Source organism: Oculina patagonica, chromosome 2 (genome assembly GCF_052425735.1).
Source record: "Oculina patagonica isolate OP01 chromosome 2, crgOcupat, whole genome shotgun sequence".
Taxonomy (NCBI): domain Eukaryota; kingdom Metazoa; phylum Cnidaria; class Anthozoa; order Scleractinia; family Oculinidae; genus Oculina; species Oculina patagonica.
The window spans coordinates 43623374-43638527 of NC_135759.1; the positions used below are offsets into that span (position 1 = coordinate 43623374).

A 15154-nucleotide genomic window follows, 5' to 3' on the forward strand; every position below is an offset into this window, starting at 1 on the left:
ATATCTTAGCATTATATATGTCGCAACTCCCCTTTCGTGATGAGATCAAGGCTCATCCAGCAAGTGTAAAACGTGAAACCTTCTGGTTTTTATGACAGCATTATACTCTGTGAGTCATCAATGGACTCTCTATTCCCTCCACCCTCCACCCCTCTCTCCAGTCTGCGAGGGCATCCTTTTTTCAGCTCTTGTTTCACCCTCAGACCAGTTTCAGTGCTGCATGTAGCTCCTAGTATTACCTCAGATACCTTTACTGTGTATAGTTGGTTCTGCATGTTATGCTTTTTGCTTTCCAGTGTTATATTAAGAGCAAAAAGCTCCTTTTGCTGCAAAAATATACACTCTTTACAGTGGAACCCCGATATAACGATCCTCGATATAACGATATTTCCGATATAACGATGAATATTCTATGTCCCGGCAAAAGTTACAGTAAAATGTATGGGACAGAACCCCGATATAACGATCTTCGATATAACGATATTCCCGATATAACGATGAGAATTTAGCGTACCGAAAGAAAAATTTTCCCCGATATAACGATATTATCAGTACACAGTCACAATTTAAGCAAAACATCGAACTTAATCCAATAACATAACAGTAATCGAGTAATCTCTAACGTTTCTGATAACAGCTTTGTACGATGATATACGAAAATGATACTGTATTCTAAACCTCTGTATCCAGTGAAAAAGTACATGTTAGGTTTACCCCGATATAACGATATTTTCGGTTATTTTACGGCCATATCGTTATATCGGGAGTTTCGATATAACGATACCTCGATATAACGATATAATTTTATTGCTCCCTTGGCATATCGTTATATCGGGGTTCCACTGTATTTATTCTTTATTTATATAATTATGCAAAGTGCATTACCTACATGACATTGTGTAAATTTTTCAAGAAGTGAGCTCTGAGCATCAAGGATTTCATAAACATTCTCTGGTTGGTTTCTTCATCAGACCGGTTGTTTAACAAATGAATGCATCTTGCTTTACTTACTAGATGGCCAAAAAGAGGACAGCGGCCGTTTTTCAAAATTTCGTTACCCTGGCGATAAAAAGGTTACGTTTGCAACAAAGCTCCCACGTCTGCATCCTGAAACCCCAGTAGAGGAATGGCTCCAAAAAGACTTTCAGGTAAGGGCTAATGTGTGAAGGTAGACTGATGTGCAAAGTGCAACTAACAATTACTGGAAAGAGTTCCTGTTATTTTGTTATCATTACAGTCAAATCCCACTAAACACACACCTTGTTGTGGCCCGTATCTCTGGAGCTTATCCCGATTTCTATAGTATTAGAGTACTTGGAGTATTTATGCCCTCCCACTGAATCAAATGCTAGTCCATTGCAGTCTTTTTCTCCCTCCTCCCCCTCCCCTTCCCTAGTACCTAACATTAATTCCGCCCACTCATGTCCATGTAGAGTACAGGTGTCTTGCCTAAACCCCAACTGGACTAATTAGTAGCAGAGAGCGCCAACAGTGCCTGTGGTTGACCAGAGCTCAGTCTGGAGGCGCATGCACCAAAGTTCTCAGCATCATTTATGTGGCTTATATTTTGGACAACAAGAGGATTGTTAGTCAGCGTGGTGACTTATGGCTGGGTTGTGGGGTTGTGCCAACCAGGGGGGCATTTTTAACACCAATTATGGAGTTTAACAAATGCAATCCCAAGTAGGAATGTACTTTTGCTTTCTTTACTGTCAATTGAAAACCACTCGCTCTTGATCATCACTTGCAGTTGTTTGTTTGTTTGTTTGTTTTTACCAGATGCATAGTATAAACAACACAAAACGCAAATAAAAGTAACAAAATAACCAGTTCTAACAGGTTGGGAGAGAAATTACTGTTCTGTGACTTATTTCGTGTTCTAATCTCTCTACAGCAACTGTATGTGAACAACTTTAAGGACTGTGGTTATGACAATGTGAGCTTCATTGCTGGCATGACAGACAAGGTTAGTACATGTATTTATAACAGCAACATTGATCCTGTTTTTAGGGCTTGGGTCAGTTGACTGGCTTGAGCTAGGGGAGGTTAAGGAAAGGCAGCCAGTTTTAGCAAAGTAAATAGCTTAAGGTCGCGCAGGACCTTTCCAATCATTATGTATGTATTTATTTAAAGAGTATGCATGAACTGCGACGTCTGAAGCCGACAACAAATGAAATATTCATGAGAAAGTTTTCTTAAAGTTCTTTGTACAAGTAATTACACGTTATTGTTCACAGCTTTTTGTCCCGTGTGCACAATTAGATTCACAGCAAGGGTCCTGCGCGACCTTAAATAAATGTTTCTTCCAATTTAAAGCCTTGACAAATGGAAGTCTGAGTTACTTGTACTGTATAGCATGTAGGCCACTTAATTGTGTCCAGGAGATTGTTACAACTTCATGCTAGAACTAATTTTTCCAACCAAACAGGACCTAAAAGCCATCGGAATTGAGAAACGTGGACACCGAAAAAGGCTGCTGATTGAAATTGAGAAACTCCCTCAAGTGGAAATCCCACAGGAAGTGCCGGTAAGTCATTGTAGACGTCTTTTAACCATTAACCATTTTGTCCTTGTGAGAGGAACGGTTGCCGTTTTTCCCCCAAAAAAAGGATGAATAGGGACTTGGTAGAATGGTTGACTTCGATCATTAGTGATCTTCTCCTTTCAATATACTAACAACACATTTAACAATTATTCCACGAGCGCGCGTTGGATGTGAGATGGTAGATAGCCAACAAGGTGCGTAGCGCCGAGTTGGCTATAACGATCTCATATTCAACAATCGCAAGTGGAATAATTGTTTTATTAAAAACACCCAAAGAATTGCAATATTTGAGCTCCCCAGCTGTTTTTGTTGAGGCGTATTGGGTACCAAATTTGTGGTGAATGGTTTATGAGCTCATATACCATTTCCTGTTAACCAATCAAAACTCAGGAATTGCAATATACCATTGTTAGTTTTGAATAATACAAGTTATTAGTTACTAATTAAGCAGTGAGGAGACAATTAAGTTATGTAAGTCTTCAACAAGCTAAGAAAATTAGAGATTTTACCTGAGAACTCTTTTGACAGAAACTTGTCTCAGACTCAATTTAATTTGTGCAGTGATGACACAAATTTTTGCTTTTTATTCTGTAAGGAAAATGTCGAAGATTGGTTAACTGAACTAGGACTTGATGAATACTGGGAAAACTTTACTCAGAGTGGCTACACAGAACCTAGAATGTTAGAAGATTTAAAGATTATGAACAAGGACACGATAAAAGAGACCTTCAACATCATCAAACCAGGACACTTGAATAAGATGTACAAGGCGATACAGAAAGTACAGTACCCGAGCGAAGGTAGGTTAATGATATACTTTTAATTAAACAATTATTCCACGAGTGCGAGTTTGAAATGAGATGGTAGTTGGCTATAACGATCTCATATGCAACAAGTGCGAGTGGAATAATTTTTTTTTATTAAAAACGCCCAAAGAATTGCAATATTTTAGCTCCCCAGCTAATTTCGCGTATCAGCTACTATGAATGGTATATGAACTCGTATACCATTGCCAGTTAACCAATCAAAACGCAGGAATTGCAATATACCATTGCTAGTTTTTAATAATGACACCTATACTGCACTCCATACTGCACTCTCCACTCAGGAACATTAATTCATACTTGCAAATTGTTTGGGCAAACTTCCAAAATTCTTGGGGCACACGTGTGTGGCAGGGTGGAGGGGGGATACAGGTGGAATAGCAGTACTCTTGCATGAAGTTGCCTCCTGCTAAAGAAGCCCGGCTTTTGGTGGCACATGGGTACTTACTGTTCCAACAGGTCTCTTTTTAGAACGCGTTTTTGGAAAGGAAAACATCAAGCAATTTCTTTGAATTTTTAAAGCCTGACAAAAGAACCCTGAAATAAGTAAAATCATAAAAATTGTGGCGATCAGGCAAGATTTCTCTAAGTTATGCGCAATTTTCTAAAGCCTTCATTTTAAATAAAAAGCGATTATTTTTAATATGCCATGATGAATTTTTTGCAATACCTCAAACAAGTTGGCAAACAGTTAAAGTTCACTCACAGCAAGTTGCATGATAATCCTAACCATAGATTTTACAAAATAGCGACTTTTTAATTGCGCTCTTTAAGCTGCTCTTTTATTCTGTCCAACTCAATTGCCGCATACATGTAAATGTGACAGCTCTCTTGACTGAATACCCACCCCTTTTAAGGGTGATGTCACTTAAACCTCGTGTTGAAAAGGTTAAAAGATCGGAGATTTACATCAAATCTTCGGCCATGTTTACACGGGACTAGTTCCAAAGCGCAAAATTGTAAACTTCCAAATGGTTAATTTGTTGCACTTACATGTGTATTTCACAGCTCAGCGGAGAATTCGCCGGGCACGTGAAGAAACAAACAAATTGCTTGTCATGGATATAAAGGCTGATAATCAAGACAGTGGACATGAATATCAGTTTTGGGAAGGTAAATTTTAATGTTTTAATATTACTCCCTTTAGCGATCAGAACAAATACTTGCCTCATTTCTTACTGCCTCTCCTGTCAATCAAAAGCTCTACTCAGTTAACAACATTTACTGTCTTGTTTCATGTTACTGTTTTCTGAAACCTTTATAACAGTTAGCTAAAGTTGCATTTCATTTATTTTTGTCATCCTTGGGGCCCGGGATTGTTCTTAAAAAACTATAGTCATCTGCAGTGACTCTTAAAGTGCTGGCTGGTGAATTTCCTGTTTTCACTTCAAAGCTTTAAAGTTGTCTGTTTTTGTTCACAGGTCTGCGGAAAGCCTGCCTTGTGCCAGAATCAGCAGTGTTTGGGGCAGTTGAGGAACTAAAAGAGAAGCTTGAAGATCTCCGTGACTCAACTCTGATGGTGTTTGCCATTGCAAATGCCATTTGGATGATCCTTATTATGACTCTTGTCCAACAAGAACACCTGTCATTCTTGGGAACCAATGTCCTTGGTCTGGCATTCCTGTGCGTCTATGGCTTCATCATAGTTATACAGTTTGTGACTCTCCTGTGGCACAGGGGTGTGACATTTTTCCATGTGATTGCACGTGCTCCTTGGAAGCGTGGTCAGCTGCACATGGTGTGGGCATTTGATGACCAAAATCTGCCCCCTCCCCCCAATGAGCGTGACTTGGAAGCCGTCCGCAATCATCGACGCAGGAGACCGCGTAGGCGTCGTAATCAGGAATACCACCGGTTTGCAAGCCAAGCGAGTGTGACCAGCATTGAAAGCGAGAGTCTTCTGGCAGATGGAAGACCGCAGTCAAGTTATGGTTCACGAGATCGACCATTGCCACATTTGGTTTAGGAATATGAAGATGAACATAAAAGTACACCAATATAGTATACCAATAAGTAAGGTCACTGGTATGTTAACTGATGTGCATTTGTGTAGTTTTCTTTGATGGCCTTGGTAGACCCAGAAACCCATAAGGGTTGAAACGTGTAACGCGCGTGCACAGCGTTTGAATTTTTACTTTTGTTAAGCACCATATTTGGAAACACGAAGAGTTTGTACGCGAATTCTTTATACTAGTTATACAACGCTTTCGAGTGGTATACTATGGAATATCCCACGAGTCACTTGTATTTTCTCGGTATACGCACGAGCCGTAAGGCGAGTGCGTATCCATAGTATACCACGAGAAAGTGTTGTGTAACTATTTTATACCATGCCATAGAAAATATGCTTACTAAATTACGTCAAGAATAAAATTGCAGCCCACGATGGGAAGGTTGAGTTGAATACCGTCGAATATACAACGGCTTTCCTGAATTCTGATTGGCTGTATTTTCTATGGCATGGTATAAATACCAAAATGATACACGCAACAACATTTTCAGTTTTGCGGTAAGCTACTTGATATTCCGACCTAAGTTCTCCAAATTTCGTACAAATACAACAGAAATTCATTAAGTGTATCCAAGTGAAGTTCTCCAGACTACTAAACGATGATGAAACAGGGGAATTTGACAAAATTTTACTTCATTCAACCAAGCTTGTTCAAAAACGCCATCGAGCGCGACCAAGCGCGCGCTGTGAATTTAATCCAAACATTGCAATTTTGATTGGTTAATTTTCTCTCGTGATTTTCCAAATATGGTACTTAATGGAAACGAATGTTTCAACCCTTATGAGTTTCTGGTAGAACTTACAACATAGTTATCACAAAGCCAATTGTAGTGTCTTCTTATACTGAGCGAATTAATAAACAGTGAAATATTTAGGATGACAAGCATGTCAGTTTGTAGTGTGGGGTAAGCTCCTGAAGAGCAAATGCATATTATGACTTGCCGAGGACAATGATCTGTATCTTTGTTCTGATTGGCTTAGAGCTTGTTAAACAAGTCTTTTTTAAATCAGTGTTAAAATGTACATGCAAGTCAGCTTTGCAAATACGAAATTAAAAACCACTGACAATATTAGGTTCTTTAAATTTGGAAAACTGCTCTGTGTGATGATGATGATGATGATGATGATGATGATGATGATGATGATGATGCAGTCTTAGCTTAAAGTAAGGATTACCTATGGAAACATTAGCAATTGTCCTTAACAATAGCAGGTAACTTGAAGCAATAATTTTATCGTGGTCCCATAACTAAAACTTTCTGCTTTGCTATTTTAGTGTTTGTACTACCAAATGTTTAGAACTTAACTAAAACAGTGTGTTGGTATAGCAACTAGTGGAAACAGGGGTGGATCCAGAGTAGTTCAAGTGATTTCCAGTAATCACTCAAATGTTTTCAAACCTGCATTTGTTATTTCTCAGGTTCTTTATTGTAGTTCCGAGAAGAACTGCTATTTTGATATTTGGACTAAAATCAGTGCTGTTTACAGTTCAACTACCCCCGGGAACTACCAGAATAGGAGTTTCATCATTTATTAGAAATTTATAAGTTAACTGGAAACAGTCACTTGTTTTGTATTAGAAATAAAGCCATAACATTTATTTTTAAGTGTTATTTAGACTATTTTGTGTGCAATGTAAATGATTAAGGGTCACCGAAGTGACTGAAACATTTCGCTTGGTAGAAAATTTTTAATCAGCATCAACCCTGATTTATAAGTTCATTACATCATGCCTGATTACAACCACAGTATTTTTATTTTCATGGTATAAGTTGAGGAAAATCAGGTTATATTGAAAAAATAGTTAATGAATATGAATTGTTTAGATACTATATTAATTAATTATGTAATTTTACTTATTCAAGTAGCTTGAATTATTTTGTACAGTACATTTTGTAGCTTTTGTAATTTTGAGTATTTATGACAGAGTAGTTATTTCAATCTTTTATGTGCGAATAAAGTGCTTTTTCATTATAACACTGTGTAGTTTCTTTAAGAATCATTGAGAAAATGCCAAGAACAAAAGCTGCAGTGATTTATGACAAAAAGGAGGCAACAGCCTCCAAAACAAAGCAACTTCAAACAGCCACACAAGGAAGCTTTGCATCCTACAGAATTTAGTTCCATGGCACCGGTTGTTGCAAAAGGCCTATAACCTTATTATAGGAAATTAACTATAAATGTTAATATATAAATTTAGGCAAGCCTAAAAGCGGAGCTCCCCAGTTAATTATTTTGCACTTTATTGAACTCTGAATTCTGGCCATTGTAAAACTTTAAGGCTAAGAATTTTATATTCGTTTTATTTTTTTAATAAATAATAATTAATATTTTTCCTTATTTCTTTTTTACCGTGTCCGGGGTGGGGGGGGGGGGTACTCCCTAAAATTTACTATGGGGGTGTGCCGTTGAGTTGCTGAGACTCTGGACCTGTTCCAGAGACAAAAGGGTCAATTTGCGACCCTGTTCCAGACAAACACTGCAAAGTAGGTACCCTGTTCCAGCAATATCCACAATGGAAATATATGAAGATAGATATAAAAACACTACCGTACATCACAAAGCTCTCACTTGACTTTCGTCTGTGGCTTGGAGATAAAGCGATGAAAGGAGCGGAGTTTCATAGCTATATACTTGATAGTGTTTAATCAGGATTCTGGGAAAACAATCAACCCTGTTCTAGAGTCAAAAGGGTGATTTGTATACCCTGTTTCAGAGTCAGAGAGACAAAAAGCATACCATGTTGAGCGGCACATACCCGTATAGCTCTTATATGGGAGTACCATCCCCCCCCCCCCCTCCGGGTAACGTGTACAGCAACACCAAATAAGAGAACAAACAAAATCAATCAAAATGTTATAATTCCACCGAAAGCATTATCATAAAGAAGTCTGGATGGGAAATTATGTTGCAAAACGGGCAATTATGTTACCTTCATGTAGAAAAAAAGGAGGGAGGAGTAGGGCTGCATGTCGGGGTAGATAGGCATATCACATGGCAAATAAGGCATTTTTGTTGTTGCTTTACCAGCTTTAAAAGAAAGAAAAAATCACTTTCCATTTAGAGTATAAAGGAAATAACAAACATCTACATTTATAATAAGGTTGATTTTAATTTTTTTCATTCACTCATTTATTCATTTTCATTTTCACTATTTGCCGATATTTTAATTTTGAATGGAAATGGCAGAGGTTATAGCTAATGGTTTACAGCATGTTGCCCAAACCAAGCTAACTCCAAGCAAACCAGAGTGAAAGCTAACCACAAGCAAACTAGAGTGAAAGCTAACCGCAAGCAAACCAGATGAATAAAGCTAACTGCGAGCAAACAGGGGTGAACCTAACTCCGGAAACAAAGAAGTGACATTCTGTCATTCCACCGAACAGGGTCACCCCATCCCCAACCCCCCCCCCCCCCAAAAAAAAAAAAAAAAAAAGAAAAGAAGAAGATAGCACCTTGTTCACTTTTACATGTCTTTTGACTCCCCTTCCTCTTAAGGGGTTTCACTTCACTTACAGAAAAAAAGCAAAAATTCTGGGAAGCTAGAATATTGTTTGTGAGTCTCAAACTCAGTTTTGCTATTTGATTACCCAGAAAAAAAAAAATAGAATCATGTCTGCTTGTGTATAAAACTATGCAAGAAAAAATATAACATCAATACTTTGACTACTCTTTTAAAAATTTGTTTGTATTATTGTCCACATCTTTATGGAGTCATGTTGCCCATTTGTCATGGAGTTCACAAAGTAAGCAAGTGAGTCACAATTTGGTTGCTACATGGTACCTTATGGATACTGCAAATTTTATCTGGCTTTAGAATATTTCACTTATTTTAAAAATATAGCTGTTCTTATAAATTGTACACAGCATACAATACATAAGAATGAAATTGGTAATGCATATTGCTTGCAATAACGGTTTTAAACTCACCTATACTTTAGAATTACAGTACCACCAGTTTCAGCATAACTAATCCAAATTCAAATAATTACATTGCTTTGTAACTCCACTGCCTCCCCCAAAGTCAACCAAAGATCTTATCATATAATTAGACAACTACATGTAAGTCCTGTGTAGTTGAGGGCTCAAAACATTTGGACACTTGCAGGTCATGTTAACTGGCCAAACAGATTTTAGCTTGGTCACATGTGGTTTCTTACCAGTCAAAACATTGAAAATAGCAATTTTAAACTACCACCATTTCTGCTGTTACTGTTTTCGCTGCATATTTTTGAAAAGATCACTTCATAATTCCCTTGTTACATCTAACAAGATGTGAAAGTGACAGGTCAATCAAGAAGTCGTTTTCTGAAGTACACTGTAAATAGGTTAACATTTAAAATCTAAATTTTGCTTATTTGCAGCTTTTCTTGATTTTAATTTACATGTAATTTACTAGTCTCTTAAAAATAGCATCATGACGACACCCAAACATCGAGCTGGATTTCTATTTATGTCCTTGTCCTTGTCTGTTTTTGTGTCTGTGGCACTGCAAACTCTGCAACTCATGTTAACCCTGAAAAAAGTCAAATGCCACAGATTAAATTAAAATTGATTAATTGTCATCAATATCAATAATTTATAAAACAAAACACTTAACTTGAGCTTGTTTAACTGAAGCCAAACCACTGGATGCAAAAGGATCCATTAGATATTTAACATAGATGGATCAGCACAGACTATTTTTTTTTACTGATAACTGCAAAGTCAACTAAATATTTTAATAAACTCAAAGCATCACTGCAAACCCTAACACCCCCTCTTACCGGTAATTAAAAGGTTTGGCCTTTAATCAACCCCCCTCCCCCTCTCCCTCCCGCTAGCCCTTTTGGAACTTCCATTGACCTTACATGGGATGGATCTGAATATTTGGGTTTTCCTTGGTATAAGAACCTGTGAAAAATGTCTGTTTTGAAGCTATTGTTTTCCTGCTCCATGTTGTTTTGAGGCTCTTTGATGCCTTGTTTCACTGGTTCATACACTGAGGATGAGATGGCCATGGATTTCTGCCATAACCACACATTGGAATTTGTGAGGAGTTTGTGAGGGGAGGTGGCATTCAAACCATTTATCCTTCCACAGCGAGGATAGGTATAGATATTTTCTGGTACAAGATCTAGGCATTTCATGAAAACATACTTTTAGTGAAATATTAATTATTTAAATTGTCTACTAATACATTGTAGTTGTTTTGAATGTCATTGAAGAGAGACAAACTAACTCCCGAGTTAGGATTTCGAGTTAGGATTTCGAGTTGGATTTTTGAGTTGGATTTTCGAGTTGGATTTTTGAGTTAGGATTACAAGTTGGATTTTCGAGTTGGATTTTCGAGTTGGATTTTTGAGTTAGGATTACGAGTTGGATTTTCGAGTTGGATTTCGAGTAAGGATTTTGAGTTGGATTTCGAGTTGGATTTTCGAGTTGGATTTTCGAGTTAGGATTTCGAGTTGGATTTTCGAGTTAGGATTTCGAGTTGGATTTTTTTTGACAAAGCAAAACCCATTACAATTATTGAAAGCTAACCATAAACAGGCTAACTGGAGTGCATAGTAGGCTAACCAAAGTGAATAGTAGGCTAACAGGAGTGTGTAGTAGGCTAACCGGAGTGCATAGTAAGCTAACTGGCGTGTATAGTAGGCTAACCGGAGTGCTTAGTACGGTAAGCAACTTGAAAATCCATCTCGAAATCCTAACTCTAAATCTAACTCGAAATCCAACTCCAAAATCCAACTCGAAAATCCAACTCGAAATCCTAACTTGAAATCCAACTCGAAATCTTAACTCGAAATCCAACTGGAAAATCGAACTCGTAAATCCAACTGAAAATCCTAACTCGAAATCCAACTCGAAATCCTAACTCGGTGAATAGGCAACCTCCATTGAGGAGTTGAATAATGAATGCAAATATTTCACAAAGTAAGAAGATCAGCAGCAACCAAATGCAGATTAAAGCAGCTGGGTAAAAAAAGAACGAAACTGAATAAAAACATATTTCAATTTATAACTAATATAAACTAGATACCTGATTTACTTTGCTGTTGTCCACTTTGCACAGAGCATTCTATACCAAGTTCAACAAAACTTGACTGTAGCCAGTAGGTATTCTTCATTCATTGCGGCTTAATGGCAGAATATAACACTACCTAAAAGAAGGATTGACATAATAATCTATTAAAAACCACCACACTAGCTCTAATTAATGGCCCTGTTTATAAAAAGAATTTATAAAAAATTCTGTCTTATTGAATGGATCTCATCAAATATAATAATATTAGCCTCTTTCGTTTATACACTCAGTGTAGTGACCCTTCCTTCCTACAATGGGATATTTAGCTTTTCTTCTTGGAGATTTCTTGTTAACTTACTTGTATAGAAAAAACATTGCCATTGCAAAGATACACATTCAACACTGTCATAGTGATAGTCAATGTAAGTTTGCATACACAGCTGCATACAGTGTCTAAAATGGCATGAATTACAAGTAGAGCGAACAATTGTGTTTTGTAAAATTACTAAAAATAATTAACTAAGATAGTTTTATGTGGAAATAAACTGAGTTTTTTTTTTGTTTCTGCTAAGGTGTGGTAAAAACGTGTCAACGCAAGAAATTCGCAACGTAACGATCTCTTAGCGTATTCGTCCACGACCCTAAAATAGTTCGTTCAAACGAATTCCAACAGCGAGTTAATAAGAATAAATAGATGAATTAAAAAAACTAAAACACTAAGTTTAGCTGGGAGTTTAAATAAAAACATTAAGTCATTAACAGCTCATGAATTAATCGGAGGCGAAGCGGCCGCAGTTTTTCGTATTATTATCCAACCGCGTAGTACATGTGTAAGCATATAATTACAGATTTTCACAAAAAACATGGACTTAGTGTATTCAGTAAAGTCAAAGTTTGTTACCTCATATTTGAAGTCGGAGAATGCTTGTCAATTCACAGCAATTCAGCAGGACAAAGCTTTCAACCAGCTCATGAATTAATCGGAGGCGAAGCGGCCGCAGTTTTTCGTATTATTATCCAACCGCGTAGTACATGTGTAAGCTATAAATTATAACTTACTCCAGCACCACCGACCTTTGAATTATCTGCGAAGGTCTATTTCAGCCTTTTCCATCCGTGTAGCTATTGACACTTCTTTTTTCCTTCACTTCAGTTAATTGCGTTTAGCTCAATTACTAGAGCTGGTCAGCCGCCGAAACGGTAGAAACTCGCTCGCTCTCCACCTGTGCCATTTTTTCGGATCTCCCCGTAAGCCCTTATCGTTTGCCATAACTTCCATGATGTGTAAAGCCTTTAGACGGGGTAGACCGAGAAATATTTACGGAGACATTTCTTTTTCCTGCTCGGTTTCTCCTTGTGCTTCGTTCAGCTTTCAAACTGACCGGGTTGTTCACTTTGTCCTTCATGTAAATCTAAATGGACTGACCATGGAAAAGTACTTGCGCCCGCGGACCAATAGCAATGCTATCACTTGGTCAGCGGTCAACTTAAAAAAAACACGCGACCTTGACTAGTTCTAAACCTGAGCCCACGATATGGTCATGTGATACTGGTCAGCGGATACGTTGTTTTGACAGCTGTCAATTGACCATAAAATGGATGTCCAATATCAAAGATCTTAGTCGATTACCTCACTCATTTCTGGTTAACGAAGGAGGCAGAAGATTGTCTCCCCTCCCCCCTCTGCTTGGGTTGCCTTGGGACTCCCCTCCCCCTCCCCGAGAGTCTGTACGCGCGCGCGGTCGGCCGGCGTACGCACCAAATTTTTTCGGCCTCCTGGGTTTACAAAAATTCTCTCGTACCCGCATTACCCATGGTGCTCCGCTCCGCGCGCTGGCGCGCGCTGAAGAGCTCCGCTATTAATTCGCATGCATTTAATGCAATTTTATTTACAATATTGTTAATTTAAATCACACTATTTTTACAGCAGCGTTATTTCTAGACACCTTTATTTCCAGCAAAGTAAAACGTAATTCTACCTCCCCGTCACAGTCAATCAACACATCGTCATTCAATATTGATTTGAAAATGTTTTTAATTTCGTAACGTTTGTTATCTCCAAGGGTAAATTGAGAAACCACTTCTAGTTTCATGAACTAAATGTCTGCCTTCCCATTTATTGGTATTCTGTTGTTGTACATTATTGTTTTGACTTGTGAAAAGCACAGATAGCTATAGAAATTATCACGCATAAAGCACCAAATTCGCGTTAATTACAGGAACGTCCACCACACGGAAAATTGTAAACATAACTTTTAAAAATTGGCGTTGATTCCATAACGCGTAGATTTAAGCCTGGTTTTCACTAGCGACGCACAAGCACAAGAGTGATTACGCAAAAAGGACAAATCTTGATCCTTGTGCTTGTGCTTGCCACAAGCACAAGCATCAAAATGCAATGTGCTTTTGCTTGAGTCGAAGCCGTTTTCACGGAGAAATAAGAGCTGTTATCTTTGCGCTTGTGCTTGCGTCACTAGTGAAAACCAGGCTTTAGTTCGCATTGTTAAAATGCTTCGTTAAATATTCCTATTATCAGGTATCAGGTATATACTAGTTATGCAACGCTTTCGAGTGGTATACTACGGAATATCCCACGAGTCGCTTGTATTTTCTCGGTATACACACGAGCCTTTAGGCGAGTGTGTATACCAAGAAAATACAAGTGACAAGTGGGATATTCCATAGTATACCACGAGAAAGTGTTGTGTAACTATTTTATACCATGCCATAGAAAATACGCTTACTAAATTTCGTCGAGAATGCAATCGCAGCGCACGATGGGAAGGTTGGGTTGAATACCGTCGAATATACAACGGCTTTCCTGTATTCTGATTGGCTGTATTTTCTACGGCATGGTATAAAGTCTAGTATTGGAAGCCTTGTCCTGGCTCAGTAGAAAACGATTGCAATAATTGTATGGGAATGCAGTAAACATTTCTTGCACCACATCTGATCAGTGCAGGAACATTAACTCTTTATTTGGTTCACAATAGTCTACGGCATGCATTCATTCTATTACAGCTAGCCTAGTGGTACCACTGAAAAACGTTTACTTTAAACTGATATAGCTTTTATAAGTAAACGGTCTGAACCACATGACATCAATTTACCATGGCATTTCTGAAATGGGGCCGCTTGACTACTACATGTACTACTCGGTGAAAATTATCATTTTTTCGACGTTTTTGCTTGTTTACAAGCAAAAATGGTAGAATGGGGGTTAGTAGACAAAATTTGGATCCACATATTTGTAAACTCTCAAGGGACTTTTTTAATTTCTCAAGGGACAGTTTTAATTTCTCAAGGGATTACTTTCCCCTGTGGGTGATCACTTGCGATTTCGTGGAAAAACGTGACTTGTCACATTTACAAACGTTATATAACAATTTTAAAAGTGACATGTCAGCTTTCTTATCTCAACGCACGTGTGTCTGAAAGGCGGCGTCGTATAAAAAGCGTCGCACAAACAATGGATTGCGTAACTAAAACACGAATAAATAATCACTAGCACTTACATCGCGTTGAGAGCAATGTTGCATGAATCGGCTTTACAACATGCGATAGTATCTACGCAGTTCGAGTGGAATTTCAGTCAAAGACAGCAAAATTCTTTCGTATTTCATCTTCAAATATAATTCGAAAGCATTCACTGTATATGTGGCTTTTGTTTAATCCTGGGTCTTGATATCCGACCCTCGCCGAGCCTAGACAAAACGCAGCTTGAGTGTAACGATTTGTTTACGCAATGTTTTCTCCGACAGTAGTCG

The 15154-nt window shown here is 38.0% G+C and overlaps 1 protein-coding gene and 1 long non-coding RNA gene across 2 annotated transcripts in view; one reads left to right on the forward strand and one right to left on the reverse strand.

Annotated features, from left to right (window-relative positions):
• LOC144644770 (uncharacterized) overlaps window positions 1-7027 on the forward strand; it is a 32634-nt gene extending 25607 nt beyond the window's left edge. Inside the window, exons 12-17 of the mRNA XM_078504296.1 lie at window positions 1015-1148; window positions 1895-1966; window positions 2429-2527; window positions 3141-3345; window positions 4378-4482; window positions 4791-7027. Coding sequence (XP_078360422.1) covers window positions 1015-1148; window positions 1895-1966; window positions 2429-2527; window positions 3141-3345; window positions 4378-4482; window positions 4791-5335 — 1160 coding nt within the window. The 3' untranslated portion in view covers window positions 5336-7027. The remainder of the gene's footprint in view (window positions 1-1014; window positions 1149-1894; window positions 1967-2428; window positions 2528-3140; window positions 3346-4377; window positions 4483-4790) is intronic.
• A 1445-nt stretch (window positions 7028-8472) lies between these two features.
• On the reverse strand, window positions 8473-12872 carry LOC144644844 (uncharacterized). Its single transcript, XR_013569200.1, has 3 exons — window positions 12289-12872; window positions 11403-11523; window positions 8473-9896 (listed from the first exon to the last, which is right to left on the reverse strand). It is a non-coding gene; the product is annotated as an uncharacterized LOC144644844 (long non-coding RNA).
• Between the last annotated feature and the right edge of the window lie 2282 nt (window positions 12873-15154).